Source organism: Lampetra fluviatilis, chromosome 16, assembly GCF_964198595.1.
Source record: "Lampetra fluviatilis chromosome 16, kcLamFluv1.1, whole genome shotgun sequence".
Classification (NCBI taxonomy): domain Eukaryota; kingdom Metazoa; phylum Chordata; class Hyperoartia; order Petromyzontiformes; family Petromyzontidae; genus Lampetra; species Lampetra fluviatilis.
In genome coordinates this window covers 10982791-11003762 of record NC_136290.1, presented here as the reverse complement: position 1 = coordinate 11003762, position 20972 = coordinate 10982791, and the positions used below count along the sequence as shown (strand labels likewise).

Sequence of the window (20972 nt, the reverse complement as noted above, 5' to 3'; positions counted from 1 at the left end):
TACCGTATTCTCTAGATGACAAAAATATATGTTTTTATTACCCCAAAGTTTGAGGTGTGCCTTGCTTTCCAGAGCATATTATAACTAGGATGCTATGGTATTGTCATTATTATTGTATCCTCCCTGCCCACAGTGTCTAACCGGATTGGTGGCGTGGCACTTTAAGCCAGGGCATTAATGTCGTTGGCACCAGCCAGAGATGTGCCTCGTTGGCGAGATGTTAACGCCCTCGCCTGGTATGCAGGAAGTCGTCGGTTCCATCCCGACCCTGACGCCTGCTGCAAATTTGAAGTTTGCATATCTCTCTTCCCGTAGTGGTGGCATGGATTTTTCTCCGGGCCCTCCGGTTTCAACCTCCACATTTTGAGTATTGGGTTGCTATCAATTTCCACGTGATCATAAGCTAACTTCGTCGAGCTATCGCTTGTGATAGCCACATCGTTTCTGAAAAAGAGCCGTGTGGCTCAGTGGGGCTTGCCTGGTAAAATAAAAAAAAATAGTTTACAGTTTTCGTTCATAGATGGAAGACGACTGCCGTCGGTCTGACCCCCCCACCCCCCAGGCCCCCACCAGAGCCGATGCGTTCACGCACCGTGGCTTTAACGCCCATAGCCTCCACGTTGTCAGCCCAGACTGACGTGCTTCTAAAACAATGCAACAATACGGAGTGATGGCACTGCTCTCGTCGTGCGCCTTGTCTAGCTTCGAGTGGAGCGGCGTTGGGCTTAGCTCGGGAGGCGAGGGTCACGCTCCGTGCTTCGTTTCAGCCGGTGCGGGCCGAAACGCGGTTCCGGGAATTTGTTACGGCACGCTACATCGATCATCTCCAATTATTTTGTCCGATTGAAATGTTTAAAACTTTTCGTCTTATTTTTATTATCTTCTTCTTCTGTACTTTTTCATGCATTCATTTCTACATCTGTTCATAGATTACAGTAAAGAAATGTAGGGCACGATAATGTAGGATTATCATGCGTCAGTACACCTGCTGTATTCCGGCATGGGGTCTATGACCGAAAGGTGTCCGTGCAACGGTTCGCTAGTGGGCTTTTTTTTCTAGTTGTGAGCTAAAGGTCGCAAGTCTTTGCTGCTTCCCTGGGAGTGGGGAAGGGGTGGGGTTGGGGTGCGAGGTGTAATTACATCTTTTGCTCCGAGTCACCGTGCAGTCACCTCCTTCCCGTACCCAGCACCCCCTGGTGCTCCATCGCAGCCAAACAAAACTCCCATCAGCTTCCCCTCCTAGGCCGCTCCGTGCCGCGTCCCTTCCTCCCAGAAGGCTTCATTCCTGGCTTTCGGATGCAGGTCACGCCTCCGTCTGTTTCCAGCCCTTGGCTGCCAACTCCCTCCCCCCCCACTCTCTATTTCTCACGTCCACCACCTACCCGCTCGTCCATTTCGTTTTCCCAATCCTCAGGGCTCGATTCCCTTTGGCTGCCAACTCCCTATTTATGCCCTCCGACATGCCGCCTTGTACGTACGCGCTGTATATCTACGGGACCTTTTTGCCATCATCAAAGTGATGAAAACATAATAGTAATAATAAAAGGTTTTACCCTTTCAGGTAATAATACAGGAGGTGTTAAGATGCTCAAACACCAAATAGAGGCACCGCGACACGTACTTGTGGCAATGCATGCTCTGGTAATTATGTATGCAATGTCTACCACTGGTGAGACAAGGCCATGAAGAAGGCTGTCTCTGGTGTAGGCCAATCAGTCTCAAAGACGATGCGAAAAATTATCAGAGCATCCGTGTTTGTGTGTATGCGTGTTGAACTTCTTTCGCACCGCACGTAGCCAACCCAAACCGCCGTCCGCCACCGTCTGGCTCGTCCATCAAACCTTCCCCATTCCTCCCTCCTCCCTTCTCCTGGCTCCTCTCGATTCCCCCTCTGCTCCGTTCTGGCCCCAAATCCCCAGTTGCTGCTGACGGGCCCTGCCACGCACCTGCTCTGGTTGGCGGGGGGGAGGCTGCTTCGCCCACGTTGTGCACAGGCAGTGTGTCACTGTCTCCAGGGATAACTTGATCTAGGCCGGTCGATATCTTGCCGGGACCTTCCATTAAAGGTCAGGGTTTCCGTCGCAGGGGGTGCTAATTGCTGAGCGTGACAATCGATTAATTTGCGGAATGGAGCCAGGAAGACCACGCATTATTTAATCACGGCGAAGTGGGGACCTAAATTAAAACCAGTTTATTAGTGGGACGTGCTATTAAAAGAAAGACGGCGTTAGATGCGTTCTATTGGAGCTACCGTCGTTTGTGTGTGTGTTTGTTTGTTATTCTGGCGAGGTGGTGAAATGCTGCGGGTTCCATTTATTTTAAACCGCAAGACAACACCGCAGACATTGCCGTTGTCGTCGGCTAATTACGCGTGTGATTGTTTAGTCGAACATTGCGGATATTGTGGTGGCACCGTCGAAAAATCACTGAGTCAATTGAAAAATCCACGGGGTGCAACTGACCACGTTATGAAGTACATTGATTAGAATTGTACACACGTGTAGTAACCATCGTTTGAGTATAAAGATACCATGCATAAACATTGCTATTCAAATACTTTTGGGGGGGGGGGTGGGATGGGGCGGTGTAGGAAAGCAAACCTCTGTTTCTGTTTATAAAAGTAGAATACAATACGATCTCTATTTATATTATATATTACACATTTATATTATTTGTAATTTACCAGGTAAGGCTATGTAACTCTATTTCAGAAGCGACCTGGCCGCAAATGATAGCCCAACGAAGTGGCTTATCGCGTGGAAATGTATAGCAGCCAAATACTCTTAACGCGTGATTCGAAATATGGAGGGAAAAACCGAAGGACACGGAGAAAAATCCACGCGACCACGGGGAGAGAGACATGCAAACTTCATATATACATCAGGCGTCAGGGTTGGGATTGAACCAATGACCTTCTGTATATCAGGCGAGGTAGTTAACATCTCGCCGAAGTGGCGACCCTTATTGTTTATCTAATAACCACGTGGAATTGTCCACGAGTAGGACATTCACCCACGTAGAGATCTTTTAGCATTCACAAATACGGTGTTTTGTTAATCTGTAATCTATCCAATAGCCACTTAGAACCATCCGCCAGGAGAACAGCACTCTTCATGACTTCCAGAGCGTGGCCTACGGCTCTCTGCCTTACGGTCATTATTCTGAGCGGATTTACACCCCTCTAGGCTGTCGTGGCCACCGCGACAACCCAAGGCCCTCTCGACACCAACTCACTCAACGACAAGAGCCGGGGTGGGTGGTGGGCGGGGTGGTGGTGGGTGGTGGTGGGTGGGGTGGGTGGGGTGGGGGGTGGTGGGTGGTGGTGGGTGTGGGGTAGTGGTGGTGTGGTGGGTGGGGGGTGGGGGGTGGTGGGTGGTGGGTGGGGTGGGTGTGGGGTGTTGTGGGGGGTGGGGTGGGTCGTGGTGGGGGGGTGGAGTGGGGGGTGGTGGGTGGTTATGGGTGGTGGTAGGTGGGGGGGAGCGACGCTGAAAGATCCTGGTCCCGCTCCGCGTTGACAGGAGCGTGCGCGAGAGAGAAATGTCCCTCCCACCCCACCCGCTCCTCGCATTTTACAATTCCGATTCTAACGAGCGGGCGCGGCGTCGCGAGAACGTCGCGGCATCGCGAGAACGTCGCGGCGAGGGCTCCTTACGGCCGCGCTCGTTAGCATCGTCGAGGCCGGGATGGCTCGGGTTGTGTTCCCTCCAAGGTTCAGAAGTGCAAATGAGCCGTTCGACACTTACCTGGGAGCTTCTTTTGAACGTGACGCTGTGTGTATAATATATAGACACACACATCACCATTCATGGCCTTTTTTCTCTCAATGCATTGCTTGGTGAAGGCCGCTCACCCCGCCCGCTCGCCTCTCCCCATGCTGTGTGGATCGTGGGGGTTGCAGCTCTCTGCTTGTGGCTTCGGGTTTGTACCGCGGGCAGAACGTAAGCTGCTTCGTTCGGTTGCTGAAGGAGCTCCCCCGCGCGCGGAGCGAAACGTCGGACATCGTGCCGACCAGCGCCGCGGTACGACCTGAAGACACGTCAGAAAGAGGAGATGTGGGTGTGTTGTTTGACCATACTTCACCACGGTGGTCGGTGTGTTTTGGTGAACGGTGGGCCCAGGACCAGTTGAGAACTCACTCATCACTGATGTTAGCCAGGAACCAAACCCAGGTGGCCAGGTTCATAGATCAGTGCTAGAAAACCACTGTGCCACTGCCAACCCCCAGTATTCACACATAATGAAAACATGCATATAAAATGTAATACATAGCATAATATACCCTTGGTGGCTGTGGGAGGTTTTCAATCAGCCGTGGATTGACCGTGACTGATTATGATGATGAATGTACCATATAACAAGATCGGGTAGGTTCTTGCGCTCGTTAAAATTGCAAGCCTGGTGAGAAAAATAATTATCTTCAAAGGGAAAATAATAAATAACTCGCTCGTGGCCACTGTCAGTGGGCCGTCTCTCATCTCGCGCGCTTGTGATGGCATCGGATACTTCATCAAAAACCGGTAGGAAATGCGTGCGCCCGTAATTCACGAGTTGCACGCACGGAATACACGAATTCAAAAAAGAGCACTGGCCAAGCGGTGGCACAATTGTCTATCGCGCTTGCGACCTGACTTTGATTGCCGGTCATCGCCAACATCAGTGGCGAGTGATATCGGAACCCTCACTCGATCCCCCCCCCCCATCACTTCACAAATCCACACTCATCCAACGTGGTGAACTTAGGGGTCAAGCAATCCCCATGATTGACACAGTGTCGGGAAGCCCTCGGTCAGCATTGGATAGACAAAGGGCTGTGTACTTTTAATTAAAATTTCTTTCTATTTTATAGAAATAAAAAAAATCCATAGTTCGTGCTGGTGACCAGCATGCTTGCTACTTGTATCGGTTTTCCGAGGATGGTCCTCCTGGGAAATCTGCAAGTCTTCCTGGGACATTAAAACAACAACAACAACACACCGCTCAAGACAATGCAATCCCCACGTAGTTCTCCCCTATTCCCTTATTGTGAGATCGTCTTCTTCCCACGATTTGTCCCGGTTTCTTTGTATCGCCGTGGTGGTGGCAACCCTCGTAACCAGGCATATGGCCACGGCACAGAGACCTCCCCTGGGAGGATCGGACAGTGGAGCTCACGGGAGCTCAGATCTCAAGGAATGGATTGGCTACTGCAGCATTAATGCCTCATGGTTTATAGATTAAAAAAAAATCTTTCTCTCACACAGTTGCCGTTGGCTTGATAGGCCCCACCGTTAATGTTTAAATTTAATAACGTTAGGTAATTTTTTTTGGGGTGGGTTATTTGTAAGTATTTTGTTATATTTTTAATAATGTGAATAATGTGTAAAGTTAGAAAGATGGACTATGTGAAGCTCCTAGAGGCCAGTAGTTGGTCAGTCTGTGATATAGCTGAATACATTGTCAATTTATATTTAAAAAAAGATTATTACAGAACTGTTTGCTGTAAATAAAAACAATGGTAATTTGCAGACACTTTCTCAATCCACTGCTGGATGAAGGCCTCCCATGCCATGTCGGTTATGGTGAATGGTTGGTTATTAGTCACCACGCTGGCACTGTGAGGGTTCATGAAGGGTGGGGAGACCCTGATGTTCGCCGTGGCCTGGAATCCAATCCGGCGCATTGTGCTCATGATTGCACCACCGGTCCACTCATTAATGGTACGTATTTAATTACTTGGACAATCTTTGCTCATGCGATTAGCAATAGAAAAGAGTAAATATTTGGTAATGCAAACCATTTGCTTTCTGCGACCCAATTAGTTTTACTGTAATTTAGGTTCATAATAAGATGAGAATGGCATAGTTAGGGCTGTAGAGTCATATATCACTGCTGTAATATAACATTAAATGTTAATGCAGATCTACTTTCTTATGCAAAAGCTTTTACGAGCGCATTGTTGCGCATTGTGAATTATGATCTGAAAATGTAATTGTTGTCCAACGCGAGTGAGTGAGATTTTTTATCCACCAGGAAATTATCAGCATAATGTTGTACACCAGGCATTCGTCTAATCTTACAAATGTTTTGGAAAATAGTTTAGTTATTGAAAACAAAAATTCACCGACTCATTTTGAGATGGTACATGCGGAAGAACACTATTTGTATTGCATTTTTCTTTCCTCGTGCTTACCTTTTAACAAAAGGCCAATATTTTTTATTGGAAAGACGAACAGGTTAATTTTCAGATGTAGACTGGACCCTCAGCAGGCAGTGCTCAGAGATTGCACAGCAGATGCGCCACCACTCTGGGGAGCTGTGGAAACCGCTAATGAGCCACTAATCAAAATATCCTACTTGCAAATTTATCCGGAGCATTGCAGATTCATGAGCTTGATCAGCGCGACTATATTTAGCATTAAATTGCCAGTCACGTCTCGTCAACTGGATCTGCGCCTTCACAGTTGTCGGTGACGTTCTGGCTTTTAACCACCTAAACGATCGATACTGGAATTTTTTCTTTTAGCTTTATGCGGCACCGCACGTCCAGCCGGTGTGCATTCCCTATTGGATGCCTTCGATGGAGGAGCAGGGGATGGGCGCAGGCCTTGGCAGCAGCAGCAGGATTCCTGATAATTTCATTTCGGATGACAAATGAGCGCCTTCAAGGCGGTGTGGACGGAGAGTCCAGGGTTACTGTGTTACTGGAAGGATAGACGGATGAATTTCGATCGAGGATTCGTAGCGCGCCAGTTGAAAGCCTTTATACGGTGCCCCAGATGCACACGCACCGCGCACGTGAATGTTATCCTTCGCTTGATTCTGCGCAAGAGGGGTCGATTGCTTTGGAGAGAGAAAAGAGCAGCATGGGCCAGAGGTCCGGTGAACGCGCGAAGGCTTGGATGTACCCAGCGCCGGATTAATACGGGGGGGGGGGGGGCTTTAGAGGCTGCAGCCTGGGGCCTCAGTTTTTGAGAGCCCCCCCTCCCCCAAAAAAATACATTCACTGATTTATAATGCCTCCAACGCAATCAAACTTCCCCGCTGATTTCTTAATTTAATGTCATCGCATTACTATTTGTGCTTACTATTTGTGCTACTGCCAATCATAAACCGAATTCAATAGTTTTGACTTTCATTTAGCTTGACAATTCATATCACATTTAAAAACTAGAACCGAAATGACCGAGATGAATGACGATGGAGTGTTTGGCATTGGGCATGGGTGATGGGAAAACAGAAAAGGGAAGGAATTTAGTTTAACAAAGAGGGGTCTCCCAAAACTACAACAACCCTGGGTCCATATCAAAGTTCATCTGGCCCTGAATGTAGCTGCATTGAATGTTGAGTGGGGTACCTGGACAAATATTCCATTCCTTCCTCAAGGCCATGGGCATTTGTAAGCGGTGCCTGTCAGTGGAAATCGACACTGCAACACACTTACCATGAGCCACCTATGTGCATTTGGCATGGCAATACAATAGAGTGGTGGGAAGTCTGTCCAGTCAAAAAAACTGACTTTATTGAAAACCGTTTACACAATGCAACACAATTTTTATTTAATGGTATCTCAATGTGATCCAGACACTGCACAGAAGCAGTGAGAATATTTATTTTGTAGATGGAGGCAGTCATAGGCAGAGCCTGGCTCAAGGGGGAGGGAATTAATCACGTGACAATCGAACGATATATTTCTTTTTATTATAAAATGTATCCAAATTAAGTGCAGAAGCAAATTTTACGTGATGGGTTTTTAGTTTTCGTCTACTCATTGGTGACCAGGCTGAGACAATCAACTTGGGAACCTGGTTTAATCACAGGCATCTGGCTGCCCGTATTCAAACCCCCGGATCTCAGGATTGCCAGCTCAGCGCTCTGACCTCTGAGCCACCCGACCATCTCATGAATACATATTGTCAGGGAATAGAACCGTATTTGATTTTGCCACCGCCTTCTGCAAGGCTGGCTGCATGTTTTCCCCCGTGCTCACGTGTATTCTTCTCCGGGTCCGCCGGTTTTTCCCTCCACATTTGAAAACGTGCGTTTAGAGCACCTCACTGTGATACATTTGCACATCTTCTTGGTTCTTTCGGTAAAGTCACGTAGAATGGAAATAATAAAATAATAAAAATAAAACATAATAAAATAATTCTCACGACGTTTCGGTCACAACGCAAGCAGCCGTCCTCAGGTGGAGAACAGGTCTGTCTTTATTATTATTATTTTATTATTTCCATTCTACGTGACTTTACCGAAAGAACCAAGAAGATGAATCCCTGCAGTCACGAAAGCTTTAAATCGAAACATTTGCACATGACAAGCCACTTCGTTGAGCTGTCATTTGTGGCCAGGTCACTTCTGAAAAAAAGCTATATAGCTCAGTGGGCCTTACCTGGTTAAGTAAAAATGGTTTAGTTTAGATGTAAGCTTTGTGTGCTGACTGCATTTATAAGAGCCATCTCCCGCCTGTGAGGATTGTAACATGCTTGTAACGTGCAGACAAATGTATTCCCGTGCAGCCAAGGGAATCGATTAATCACACGGTTTGGGACACATGGGGTCCCTATGCATCTGGTGTGAGTGGCTCTGTGCCAAGCCAGAAGCGTAATGCTCCCAAAATAACACGCACCCTACAGCCCCCGTAGATTTGTAATTTTCGGCCTTTGAGTAACTGCCGTGCCGCGTCATCTGACAGATTGTTCCTGCGAAATTTACATAACCAATTCATGTAATTTAATGACCGAGTAAGATTATATGGTTAAAATATGGCTGCCATTTTTTTTTAATATAATTAAGATTCATATATAAGGCCGTGTTTATGATGATGGTTATGCATGTCTATATGTTGAACTTATTTTGCACCATACGTAGCAAACCGTGCTAATCACCGACTCTCAAGATTTCACTGACTCAAAATGTTTATATTTTTATATTATTTTATATTATTATATTATATTATTATATTATTTTATTATGTTTTATTTTTATTATTTTATTATTTCCCTTCTACGCGACTTTACCGAAAGAACCAAGAAGATGAATCCCTGCAGTCACGAAAGCTTTAAATCGAAATTTTGCCAGGATGGTTCTGAATTGCGATGTTTAGCAAATGCGATCCATGAGCGTCGTCCTTGTGGTAGGAAACCAGAGAACCCGGATAAAACTCACGACGCACATGGTGGAGGTAACAGTTCCGCCACCTCGAGGCCTCCTCATAGCCACAAACCTACCACACCTGGCAAGCCCTGGCAGTCATCCATTCGCATATTAACAGAACTCAAACCTGCTTCGCTTCTGAGATCTGATGAGATCAGGTGTCTTCAAGCAGATAATCGTCAAGAACATACCAGATTTTCTGGGCTCAGAGGTGGCCATGAAATGGCAGCACAGAAAATGAATTGATGAATCCATCTGTGCTGAACTTTGGGTGCTTGAGTGGTTCGTTTTCTCTGTGTACTCCAGCTTTTTCCACAAGGAATATATTATATCATGGAATTGCCCAAACATCCAAATGCACTAGCCTCCTGAATAAATTATTGTGACTTTGAAGCTATTTTCTTGATAAAGAAGAGTTTTATTATTTCTTCGAAGCTTGAACCTGATTCACGACTTTAGTTAGCATCAGTGGTGTGTTGAATTTAATCTGGTTCTGAGCTCTCTCCCTTCACAAACCTGCAGTAATCATCATCATGCCGTATGGTAAAACTGGTCGTGAGGAGGCCTTCACCCGACTGTGGATAGACGCAGGGCTGTATATTATTATTAATATTACATATTACTACAATTTTATATATATTGTATACAAACTTTCTGTTAAGAAAAGTCAGAGGGCTTTGGCAGGACACATTGCTAGACGCGATGATAGGCGCCGGATAATGTTTCAACGGCGACAGCCAAGGGGACGGAACAAATTCAAAAGCACGCCTACCGTGGAGATGGAGCGGTGAAGTCAGCTTGTGTACAGATGCTCGGTGGATGTTTGCACCGCAGGATTTTGAGAGATGATGACGGCTTAAGGAGGCCTTCACCCAGTGGTAGATGTATCATGGCTTCTGCTTATGACTACGATGCTGATCTAAATATTACCTTCCTTCAATTGTATGATACCATATTACAGTATTGTGTTATTTGCGTGCTTAATTATGGAGGAGCGAGTGTCATTAAATAAGGTGAAATAGCTTTAGCATTGCTAGCTTTGGTTGCTTGTTCCTTTGCAGGCAGTTAGTCACGGTCAATGAGCCCCAAAGAACATGCTGGCTGGTAGGTCTGCTCATGCACTGCAACAACACTGTTAAAGAGGTTCATGATGTGTGACTAATTCGTGCCATCTTTTACACATAAAGGGTGGAAGCGTGCTAATGTCTTTGCTGCGTGGCACAACCTGCTTTTCATTTAATGCACCTTATGCGGTACAATATGTCATAAATCTACGATTGTGTAATGGGGATTTTTTACTAATGTTACTAATGCCGTACGTATGTATGTATAGATATACAAATATACTGTATACGTCTTTAAAATTGTAAATGAAGAAAAGCATCCATCACAACAAAAACATATACGTGTGTGTGTTTTTTTTAATAACTGCTAGTGACCTTATTCGTCTTTGCCTCAGTTCGATTGCCTTTAGCGTGACAGTCCATGGGAGGAAAATAACTTGGTGCTGATGGGTATCATATAATTTGTAAATGGCCAGCATGAGACCTAAAGAAATGTAAAACTTTTTGGCTGACCCTACTCTTTCAGTGAAGCCATTCAACCTCTGGCCAACAATGTTTGCAGGCCCCAATTTAAACGTTGAGTTTTTCAATTCCTCTGGTTATGATCACGGACGTGACTATATTTGTGGCAAATTTTACCTATCTTGGAACATCAATATAATTTACATCACTCAGCCAATCAGAGGGATCTGCATTGATATTGGATATGGTAATAGTAATAGCGTACAGCCCCTTGTCAGACAACGCCGTGGCGAAGACAATTCTCACACCACGTGGGTCGTGGAAGTTGTTTGACCATACTGGCCAAGCTGGGCAGTGTTTGCTCGGGAAGGGGGGGTGCCCAAAATATCTTCTTCCCTGCCATTGGAGAACTGATGTTTACATAGGGAGAACGTAACTCATGTGCATACACATTCTGTAAACATGCAACGACTGTATGTCGATCCACATTTTGTAGATAGCCACAAACATGCATTAGCATTCAGTGTGTTTACATATACCGCACAAACATAGCACGGATGTCATCCGATTTGCACGGTTGGCTGCGTACGGCGCGAAAGAAGTTCAACATAGATCCATCAATAAATAGCACTGCCTTGACACACAGGCAGACAGACGCATGGCACAGCACGTTACGCAACACACACCGGGTCAGACTGAAGTAGTTGCACAATAATAAATAAAACGTCTTTTATGTATTTTTTTTTGCCCGTAAAACAATATGTTTTCGTCTGACGTTGATGCATGGCCGAGATGGGATAATCCCCGCAGCTCTGTTCGCCTAAATGATTCCCTGGTGACCCCGTAATCCCGGCAAGACACTCCGTGCCGCGCATAACTATTCCCACCTCGGCCAAGCGAGTATCACGTGCCGTAATTCGCAATCGGGATGCAGGAAGGGAGGTGCCCCAAATTTGCGCCGTGCAGATGGGCGAGGCGAAGCGCCGTTGCTCCAATATTCGCCCCGGACTTAATGAATAAATCCCAAACCACCCCTCCCATCCCTGCCCAACAGCGGTTAATCCATTATCCACTTAATGTTGAATATCGCGCTTCCGATGCGGCGAGAGTCAGCTGAGTGAGCGGGGTGGATGTGCAATGCCGTTGTCCGTTGTCAGAGGAGGGCCTGGCGTCCACGCTTTCTATTACACGCTTTCTATTAACTCACTCTGTCTGTTGTTGTTGTTGTCGTTGTTGTTGTTGTCGTATCATCAAATCTTGTAACTCAATTTTAACCCACTTCCCAATGTGGTATCGACTGTAAACTTGGTATACTTACGTCATACTGATGACAATACTATATCGTATCATAAAACTATCTATATTTTTAAACAGTGTTCTTTATTCTAGATTTGAAGCTTTCGTGACTGCAAGGAATCATCTTCTTAGGTTTTTTCGGTAAAGTCACGTAGAAAGTAAAATAAAATAAAAAACAAAAATCACGACGTTTCGGAGGCAACACAAGTCTCCGTCATCAGGTGGGACTTGATACAGCTAATCTGGCTGTGACGGTCCCACCTGATGACGGAGACTTGTGTTGCCTCCGAAACGTCGTGATTTTTGTTTTTTATTTTATTTTACTTTCTACGTGACTTTACCGAAAAAACCTAAGAAGAGTGTTCTTTATATGTTATGTTTCGGCTTGGGTCTAATTGTCCACGGTCAACTGACGTTGGCTGTAATTGGCTACGGTCCCTTACGTTACGGCAAGCTTCGGGGCCACTTCCTGGAGTCGTGGAGTTCTGCCATTACTAGTACATTTCATAAAAGCGTGTTTTTCAAAAAGTTTTTTTTTTTAAATATTACTTGTATCTGACCACGTTGTGGGGGGTGAGAGGCTGAGAGCTATTTCAATGCGTTGCGGATATGCACTCGGGAAATGTGCCTCTACATCACGACACCTTCGCAGTATCTCCCATTTGAGGGCACATTTGTAGCAACGTATACATTTTTATTTTTCGTTCGGTCGTTCCCGAGTGTCCGGCAAAGTATTATAATTGCACTAGATCGCAGTATTATTGCAGACCTCCGAAACTAGATTGGACAGATAGGACTGTTTGAACCATTTGTAGTTTTTTTTATTCTCCCACAAAAATATATTTGTGTAATCAGCCAGATGAATTACACATTTATACAGTATAACATCGCATATCCGACTCAACTGAGGACTTCGGTACGGATGGATCTGTGAAAGTCAGATTTGTGAACACCATCAAACATAATTACAGGGTTTTTTTTGGGTTAGATCGCGTAAATATATAAATGTGTCGTTAAACCCACCACCACCCGACACAGACAGTTAATAAGGTTTGTCACGTAAACAGAACATGAATGTTGTGGCTTTGCTCTCCAACACACCGGAGTGGCTGTACTAGTGACGAATTGGCCACATTTTGTTTACGTGACAAACCTTACCAGTTGGCTGTGTCGGGTGGTGGCGGGTTTAACGACACAATTATATACAGGTAGTCCCCGACTTACGATGGAGATGCGTTACGACGACCCCATCGTAAGTCGAAAATATCGTAAGTCGAAAATGGCCTAGCCTACCCAGGAGTCTTAAAGAATGGTGATAATTTAGCAAAACAGAGCAATTTACAGTACCGTACTGTATAAACTATATGCGTACAGAACATCCTGGCAGCGTCCCAACGTACAGCATCGTACCTCGTACGCTGCTGCGTTTTCCTGCCGCGCGAAATGTAATATATTTTACAATTTTGTCAAATCGCTATCGCCATCGTAAGATCGAAATATCGTAAGTCGGACCATCGTAAGTCGGGGACCACCTGTATTTACGCGATCTAAGCCAACCGCCCCCCCCTCCCCTGTATTATAGATGATATTAGTCGCGAAAGCCTTTGTGTTAAAACATCATCAAATGTACGGCTACATCAGGTCAGGGCGGATGTCTTTTCAATTCCCCATGAGACACACGTTGTGTTTGTTTTGATTTATATTTGCTTCCTTGCTGCTATTTGTTTTGCTTTTGGTCATTTTGGTAACCTCCAGGCTTGTATCACTTGCGAACGAGACTCATCCTGGTCTGTGAGTTCACGCCTCTGATGAAACAAAAGCAAAGCGGAAACTCCTTTCATCCAAACAATATCCGTTTTTACATTGAACGGAAGCTCTTTACATCTAGTTGCAACATGAGGATATTCACATTTGTGACACATGTGTGTATGTTGATCTTATTTCCCACCGTACGTAGCCAGCCGTGCTAATCGACCGCTAATCGATTAGCGCTCTGCCCATCGAGCACAACGCCAACAGCTGCACTTGTTAAGATACGGGCGTGTGAAAACCAACGCTCATCATTTAACTAATAACGATTTAAACTTTTTTTTAAATCCTTTATATTAAGTTCACTTGCTTGCTTGCTTGCGCGCTTACGACCGTGCAAATCTTTCGGTCGTTTTTTAACCCACTTCCCGTGATCCAATCGAGCTGACATTTTGCACACAGACTCGTTGTGCGTGACAATTTATTTTCGTGAAAAAATGTTTCCAAAATTTTACACTTTTTAGGAAAAAATAAATTATATTTAATTACCAATTGCTTAATGGTGGCAGGCAATCATCTGACCCATAGGTGGCAGCCATCTCAAGCCAGAGGACGAGAGACTCTAGCCTCCACGCATATAAAGGATTTATAGTGAAAAACTTTGTTTTTACGGGTTAATTTTTTAATTGACCAGGTAAGATCCATTGAGCCTACAGAGCTCTTTTTCAGAAGCGACCTGCCCACAAATGATAGCCCAACAAAGTGGCTTATCACGTGGACGTTTAAAGCAGCCAAATACTCTGAACGCACTTTGATTCTAAATGTGGAGGGAAACGTCGGAGGACCTGGAGATAAAGCCATGCGACCACGGGGGAGAGAGACACGCAAGCTCCAAATATACAGCAGGCGTCAGGGTCGGCATCGAACCCACGCTCTCCTTGTATACCAGGCGAGGTGTTTAACATCTCACCACCACAAACAGCAAAACCATACCTTCATGAGCTCGGTCCCGTTCTTGAAGCAGCTCCCAGAAACGTGGAGCGAAACATCGCACATCGCGCCGAACAAACACACTGGACCGTGTTTAAATTCTTGAATTCTTGAGAATCGGTGGGCAGCTAACCTCAAGCAATGCATCGAACGGCGATTCGAACCTTTGCTGGAGACGCATCCCAAGCCATTCCGCGTGGGTTTCTTGTTTAAAAAAAACAAAAAATCAGCGTCCGTGTATTTTCTAGACACCATGAAATATTACGGCAGAATCCAGGTGGACAGGGAATCCCGCACCGGTAACCATAACAACTACTGCATTATGCATGCGAAACTGCCTGTAATTTAAGCGAATTCCAGCAGCATTCTCTCCCGTTGTGTGCACTATATTATCAAATTAATGTATAACGCAAGTTATGAGCAATATTTCAAGTTATAAACAAATGTACAATGATATATATATTTTAAAATATAGTGCTGTAAGACATTTAGTACATTAGATTTGTATCATACACATGTGCATCCCGTGAAGGATATTTGACCATGTACAGCCCATGAGCGATATTTGGCCATACTTCACCATTCTGGTCAGTGCGGATTGAAGACGAGGTGGGAGTCGGGGTATAGAACAAAAATAAATTTAGCTGTGCTGCCCTCAAACTGCCCACAACACCTATTACAGCCATTGGCATACATTGTATATGTAAAACAGTGAAACTGCTTGCATACGTACCACGTTTATCGACCCTTTCCTGTCATCCACGTACTGTAACGCTATGCCAACTCCTCTGATCGGTGTGACACAATCTTATCATCAAAGCCCTTTTGTCGGTAAGAGGAGTCACCCTGCAGCCGTCTCCTGGAAGAGAGCACGGCGTTTGTTTTTTGGGTTGAATTAGGGTAAAGTCACGTAGAAGTGAAGTAATCAAATAATCCAAATAAAACATAATAAAATAATTCTCACGACGTTTCGGCCACAACGCAAGCAGCCGTCCTCAGGTGAAACCAGGTCTGTCGAGGCGACACTGTCTCACAAGAAAGAACCAAGAAGATGAATCCCTGCAGTCACGAAAGCTTTAAATCGAAATTGAATTAGGGTGTTACGAAGGGGTGAGGGGGTAGGCCGGAATGCATGTCCGCATCGATCCACCTATGCAGGCATCTGCATGTCTAGCAGAGGGGTTGGCCGGATTTTGCGCCTGCTGTGGAGGGCTTTGCTGGGTCAGATGTCTGCTTGTGTCATCCACATTGTAGCAGGTCTGGGTCGTTTGTGCCGGGGATTCACCGGGGGTAACCGCTCGACCAGGAGGAATTGGTGCAGGTCAGGATCTGGGCAAGACTGAAGGTTTGGGTGGAGTTGTTGGAGGTTAGGCGATAGGCAGAAATGGGGGGTTGGATGGAGTTGGTGGTCAGGGTGTTGGCAGGACTGGGGGATTGGGTGTATTTGGTTGAAGTCAGAATCTGACCAAAAATGTTACATTGGACGACAACATGCCGGTGGCTATGTGAGTGATGTTGTCCGTCTGGGATTCCTCAACGTTCTGTTTTTTCTTGTTTTTCCTTCAGTTGACTTCGTTACTTTGTGATATATGGAGCTCTCATTTTGACGATATCTAATCCATAATCAATCATTTAAAATGAGGGGTTGATGAGACACACTTATTCCCCTGTATTTCAGATCACACATGTGGGATGTATCTTACATTCTGCAGGGTCTTGTTATCCAGACAATATGGTGGATCCGCCTACAACACATCGACATGTGCACACTACTCTTGTGTGTGTCAATTGTGCTAAATAATCTTCATGCCAGAGAAGCGCTTGTCTTGTGGCGATGCCCAAAGTCCAGTGCACATCGCAGACAAATAATATGGACGAGAAATAGACCGCTTGAAATGTCACAGTCCTGATTTAAATTTCATGCAAACAGTGTTAAGCTCTGACATATTGATGGCACATTTGCAATGATGCATCACCTTGTCGCGCTGTTGAGTAATGCGCAATATCGGGGTGTTGAAATAAATTATGCTCCTTTGCAGTTTGCATCAACGCATCGCCTTGTATGACATGAAGACTGTAATTTCGGCGAGATGTTTTTTTCTTCCTCGCTGGGTATACAGGAGGTCGTGGCTTCGATCCTGGACCCTGACGATGCCAGTTGTATATTTGGTGTTTGCATGTTGGCTCTCTCCCTGTCGTGGTCATGGGGCTATTTCTCTGGGCCCTCTGGTTTCTCCAGGATAAATAAAGATTCTGATTCTGTCTTTTCCTTCCACATTTAGAAACATGCATTTATATTAGGGGCCGTCCATAAATGACGTCACGCACCTGGGGAGGGGGGGGGTCAGACATTTGTGACGATGTATGACGAGGTGGGGGGGGGGGGGGTTGAGAAATGTGACGTCACATCAAAATGCGCAACTTTAAATAAATATAGACAACACGTTCTACTTAATGAAATAGATTTTTTGATAAATGTTTTCTCCTACAACATCACAGTGCAGCGCCACATTAAATACGCACTACAATGACAATAGTTTAAAGCGATTTGAAGCATGTTTTATATTTTTTTGGGGGGGGGGCAGAGCTTTGTGACCTCATATTTGAGGGGGGGGTCTGACTTTTTGTGACGCCGTGTGACGAGGGGGGGTGGTAAAAATCGTCCAAAATCGCGTGACGTCATTTATGGACGGCCCCTTGATTTGGCTGCTACTACAAATTCCCACATGTAATCATATAAGCCGGTGGGGTAAGCCATCACGTGTGACCTCTAAAAATGAACTAATAGCTCAGTGGGCTTCACCTGGTATATTAAAGCGTTTCTGTTTTGGCAGATATTGCGGAGGAGTTCATCGAGCCCATGTTCATCTTCTACCGCAGCATGGGAGATCTCAACGCGACGGAGACAGAGTACGCTTTGTTAACGGCGACCGCCATTCTTTCAGCAGGTACTGTAAAAAAAGACAAAGATCCCCCGCATAACCTTGACAGACTGTAGGGGCAAGTGCTGTTAGCGAGCACCTATGAAGGCCGGAACGGTACACGAAGGGGTGGGTGACCAGCACGGGCAAAGCGCCGGGCAGCTAAAAACACAGCGAGATGACACAGTGGGGCGAGAAATTGGTGCATCTTCCAGTCATATCAGTCAGTCAACGCATAACACTTGAGGTGGCCGGGTTTGTCACTGGTCAGAGCACTGTGCTGGTGCCTCCAGGTAACCAGCTGCAAGTTCACTGTTTCTCAGGTGTAATGAGCTCATGGTCTCAGCTTGGCCACGAATGACCGCAGGCAGAAAAATAATCAATATTAATTTATATTTCCACTTAATTAATTCCGACAGTGAGAATCGAAAATGTCAGTTTAACTTCTATGAAACAAACATTTCTCGCGAGCACAGGTGTAAAGGGAGTGCAGAACAGAGGTCACAAACGGGGTTTTGATTCCTTACCCGTACCCGGCCGCACCAGGGTCGCAAATGGGTACCCGTACCCGGCCGGGTAGGGGTACCCGTTCCCTACCCGTACCCATTCCCTACCCGAAATGAGTGACAAACGGTTACTCACCAGTGACTCACGGCCTACCCGTACCCGTACCCGGCCGCACCAGGGTCGCAAACGGGTACCCGTACCCGGCCGGGTACGGGTAGCCGGGTATCGGGTAGGGTACGGGTATCGGGTTCCCGGTTGCGACCTCTGGTGCAGAACTCTGGCGTGGCCGAGGGAGCACTTGAAGGGATCTCCGACGTACTCTGATGCGATTTAAAGCTTTCGTGACTGCAGAGATTCATCTTCTTGGTTCTTTCGGTAAAGTCACATAGAAGGTAAATAATAAAAAAATAAAAATAAAACATTATTAAATAATTCTCACGACGTTTCTATATATTATTATATTACTTTATAATGTTTTCTTTTTATTATTCTATTATTTCCCTTCTACGTGACTTTACCGAAAGAACCAAGAAGAGGTACTCTGACGCGTTTTCGGGATGTGCCGCGTGTTGTTCGGCATGACGTCCGACATTTCGCTCCACGTTCTGCGAGCTATACAGCAGCGCCACCGCAAAAGCCGACGCAGTCGTATGATCTCAAACAAGTGCCTCAGTGATATCACCTTCCACAGTCCGCTCCGCAGACACTAGGCGATGCCCTTCTCCATGGGGGAATTCAAAACGTGCGCCGCCCTTCGTCTCGCAACACGACGCCGATCGCAGCCGTTCTAGAGTCGGTGAAAAGATGCGGCGACGAAAACGGGCGTGGATCTTTTCAGTCGACCGAATGATGCCAATTAAAAAAACAAACTTCCATTCCCCGCAGATCGACCGTACGTGCGCGGCCACCGCCTCGTCGAGTCACTGCAGGAGCCTCTGCTGGACATCCTCTACAAGCTGTCCAAGCAGCAACACCGACAGGACCCCCAGCACTTTGCCCGCCTCGTGGGCAAGCTCACCGAGCTGCGGACGCTCAACCACAATCACTCGGAGGTGCTCATGTCCTGGCGTCTGCAGGACCAGAAGCTGACTCCGCTGCTCTGCGAGATCTGGGACATCCAGTGACGCCAGCTGCTCAAGATCCACTCGCTCGATCGTTTGTATCCCACTCATCTTCCTCGTCCGCCGAGTTTTTTTTTTCACTCTCCAGAATTTGGCTTACATGTATATTTTATACGTTTTGTATTGAAGTGTAACAACGTGGGGTCGTCACGTGTGCACGGTGCGGCGTGAATGTGCGACTGCGGTGACGGTGACACGCGCTAGACAGTGGAAGCCGTGGTCGCTCTGCGTTATTGAAGGCGCTCACGTTATTTGATACAATGCCACTCTCTTATGGTCACGGCAGCAATAATACTTCAGACATGCCGTTGAATTATTTACGACTCGGAAATTAACTGTCCGAACAGAATTTTCTTTTACAAAGTTTGTTGTGGGTTAAACAAACATTTTCCCCCCCATTACCTCGCGAAATATTTCAAATCCCTTTCGATTCATTGAGGCAGAATATTGTACACATTTTGTGAAATATATATTTTATCGGTTCAGGCTGTAACTGAACCAATGGCTGGATCAGGAGAATCTCCAAGGGTCCCATTGTCTTCCGTGTGTGGCAGCGCACACAGCACTCTCAATTATTCTTCATTTGCCCTGCTGTGGACAAACTGTCACCTCACAGTGCCCCCCCCTCCCCTCCCCCCTGCTGAATTGTTTTGCTTACACACAGGAAAGAGAGCAATAAAAAACAGCGGTATGTGGGACTGTCTTCTTTAATTGTGATGCATTTTTTCCCAATTAAATCTCACCCATCCGAATTGTACAACATACTGTAATATGAATTGGATGTATATGCTTTAGGGCCTAAATACGACGTCATCTCAAAGCACTATAAGGAAATAATTGGCATATGTATTTTTTGATGGAAAGATACAGTCGCGGTCAAGGACAGAGGGCGGGGGGGATGAAAAATGAACGTTTTGAGTCTGGACTTGAAGAGGGCCAGGGAGTCCACATTAGAGATGTCAGAAGAAAAACAATTCCACACCATGGGGGCAGCAAAGGAGAATTAGCAACTGCCCACTGAATTTCGATTTAAAGCTTTCGTGACTGCAGGGATTCATCTTCTTGGTTCTTTCGGTAAAGTCACGTAGAAGGGAAGTAATAAAATAATAAAAATAAAACATAATAAAATTATTCTCACGACGTTTCGGCCACAACGCAAGCAGCCGTCCTCAGGTGAAGACCAGGTCTGTCGGGGAGACAGTGTCAGACCTGGTCTTCACCTGAGGACGGCTGCATGCGTTGTGGCCGAAACGTCGTGAGAATTATTTTATTATGTTTTTTTTATTACTTCCCTTCTACGTGACTTTACCGAAAGAACCAAGAACTGCCCACTGATTGAAGGTTGATTCGAGGCTTCTAACTCTGCCAACCACACTACCCTCACCATCGTTATGGAGTTGGCCAAACATTATAGATGTATGATTATTGTGAGGCTTTGCCGAGTAAACAAAGGGGCATTATTGCCCTTCAATGCCCTAACACGGGTTACTGCCGTGACCTACCAACCACATATCGTTATCAACCGTACGCAACTTTCTCAGTGCGTCAAGCCTGGCACAGATCCGGTGGGTTTCACATCCACATTCAAGTAAATGGCAGTTGCTGCTGATGTTTTTGTACCATATCGTTTATAGATGTAAAAAAGTGGCGTTGATAATGTTACAAATCAAATGTAGATGTTATTTTGTTGTCATAATTAAAATTGTACCTTATGTTACCCTTGTTCTATT

General features: G+C 45.8%; 1 protein-coding gene across 1 annotated transcript in view; it reads left to right on the top strand.

Moving 5' to 3' along the window:
- Positions 1 to 19577, top strand: part of LOC144936408 (bile acid receptor-like) — a 74841-nt gene extending 55264 nt beyond the window's left edge. Inside the window, exons 8-9 of the mRNA XM_078863457.1 lie at positions 17528 to 17641; positions 19007 to 19577. Coding sequence (XP_078719583.1) covers positions 17528 to 17641; positions 19007 to 19245 — 353 coding nt within the window. The 3' untranslated portion in view covers positions 19246 to 19577. The remainder of the gene's footprint in view (positions 1 to 17527; positions 17642 to 19006) is intronic.
- Positions 19578 to 20972: the final 1395 nt, after the last annotated feature.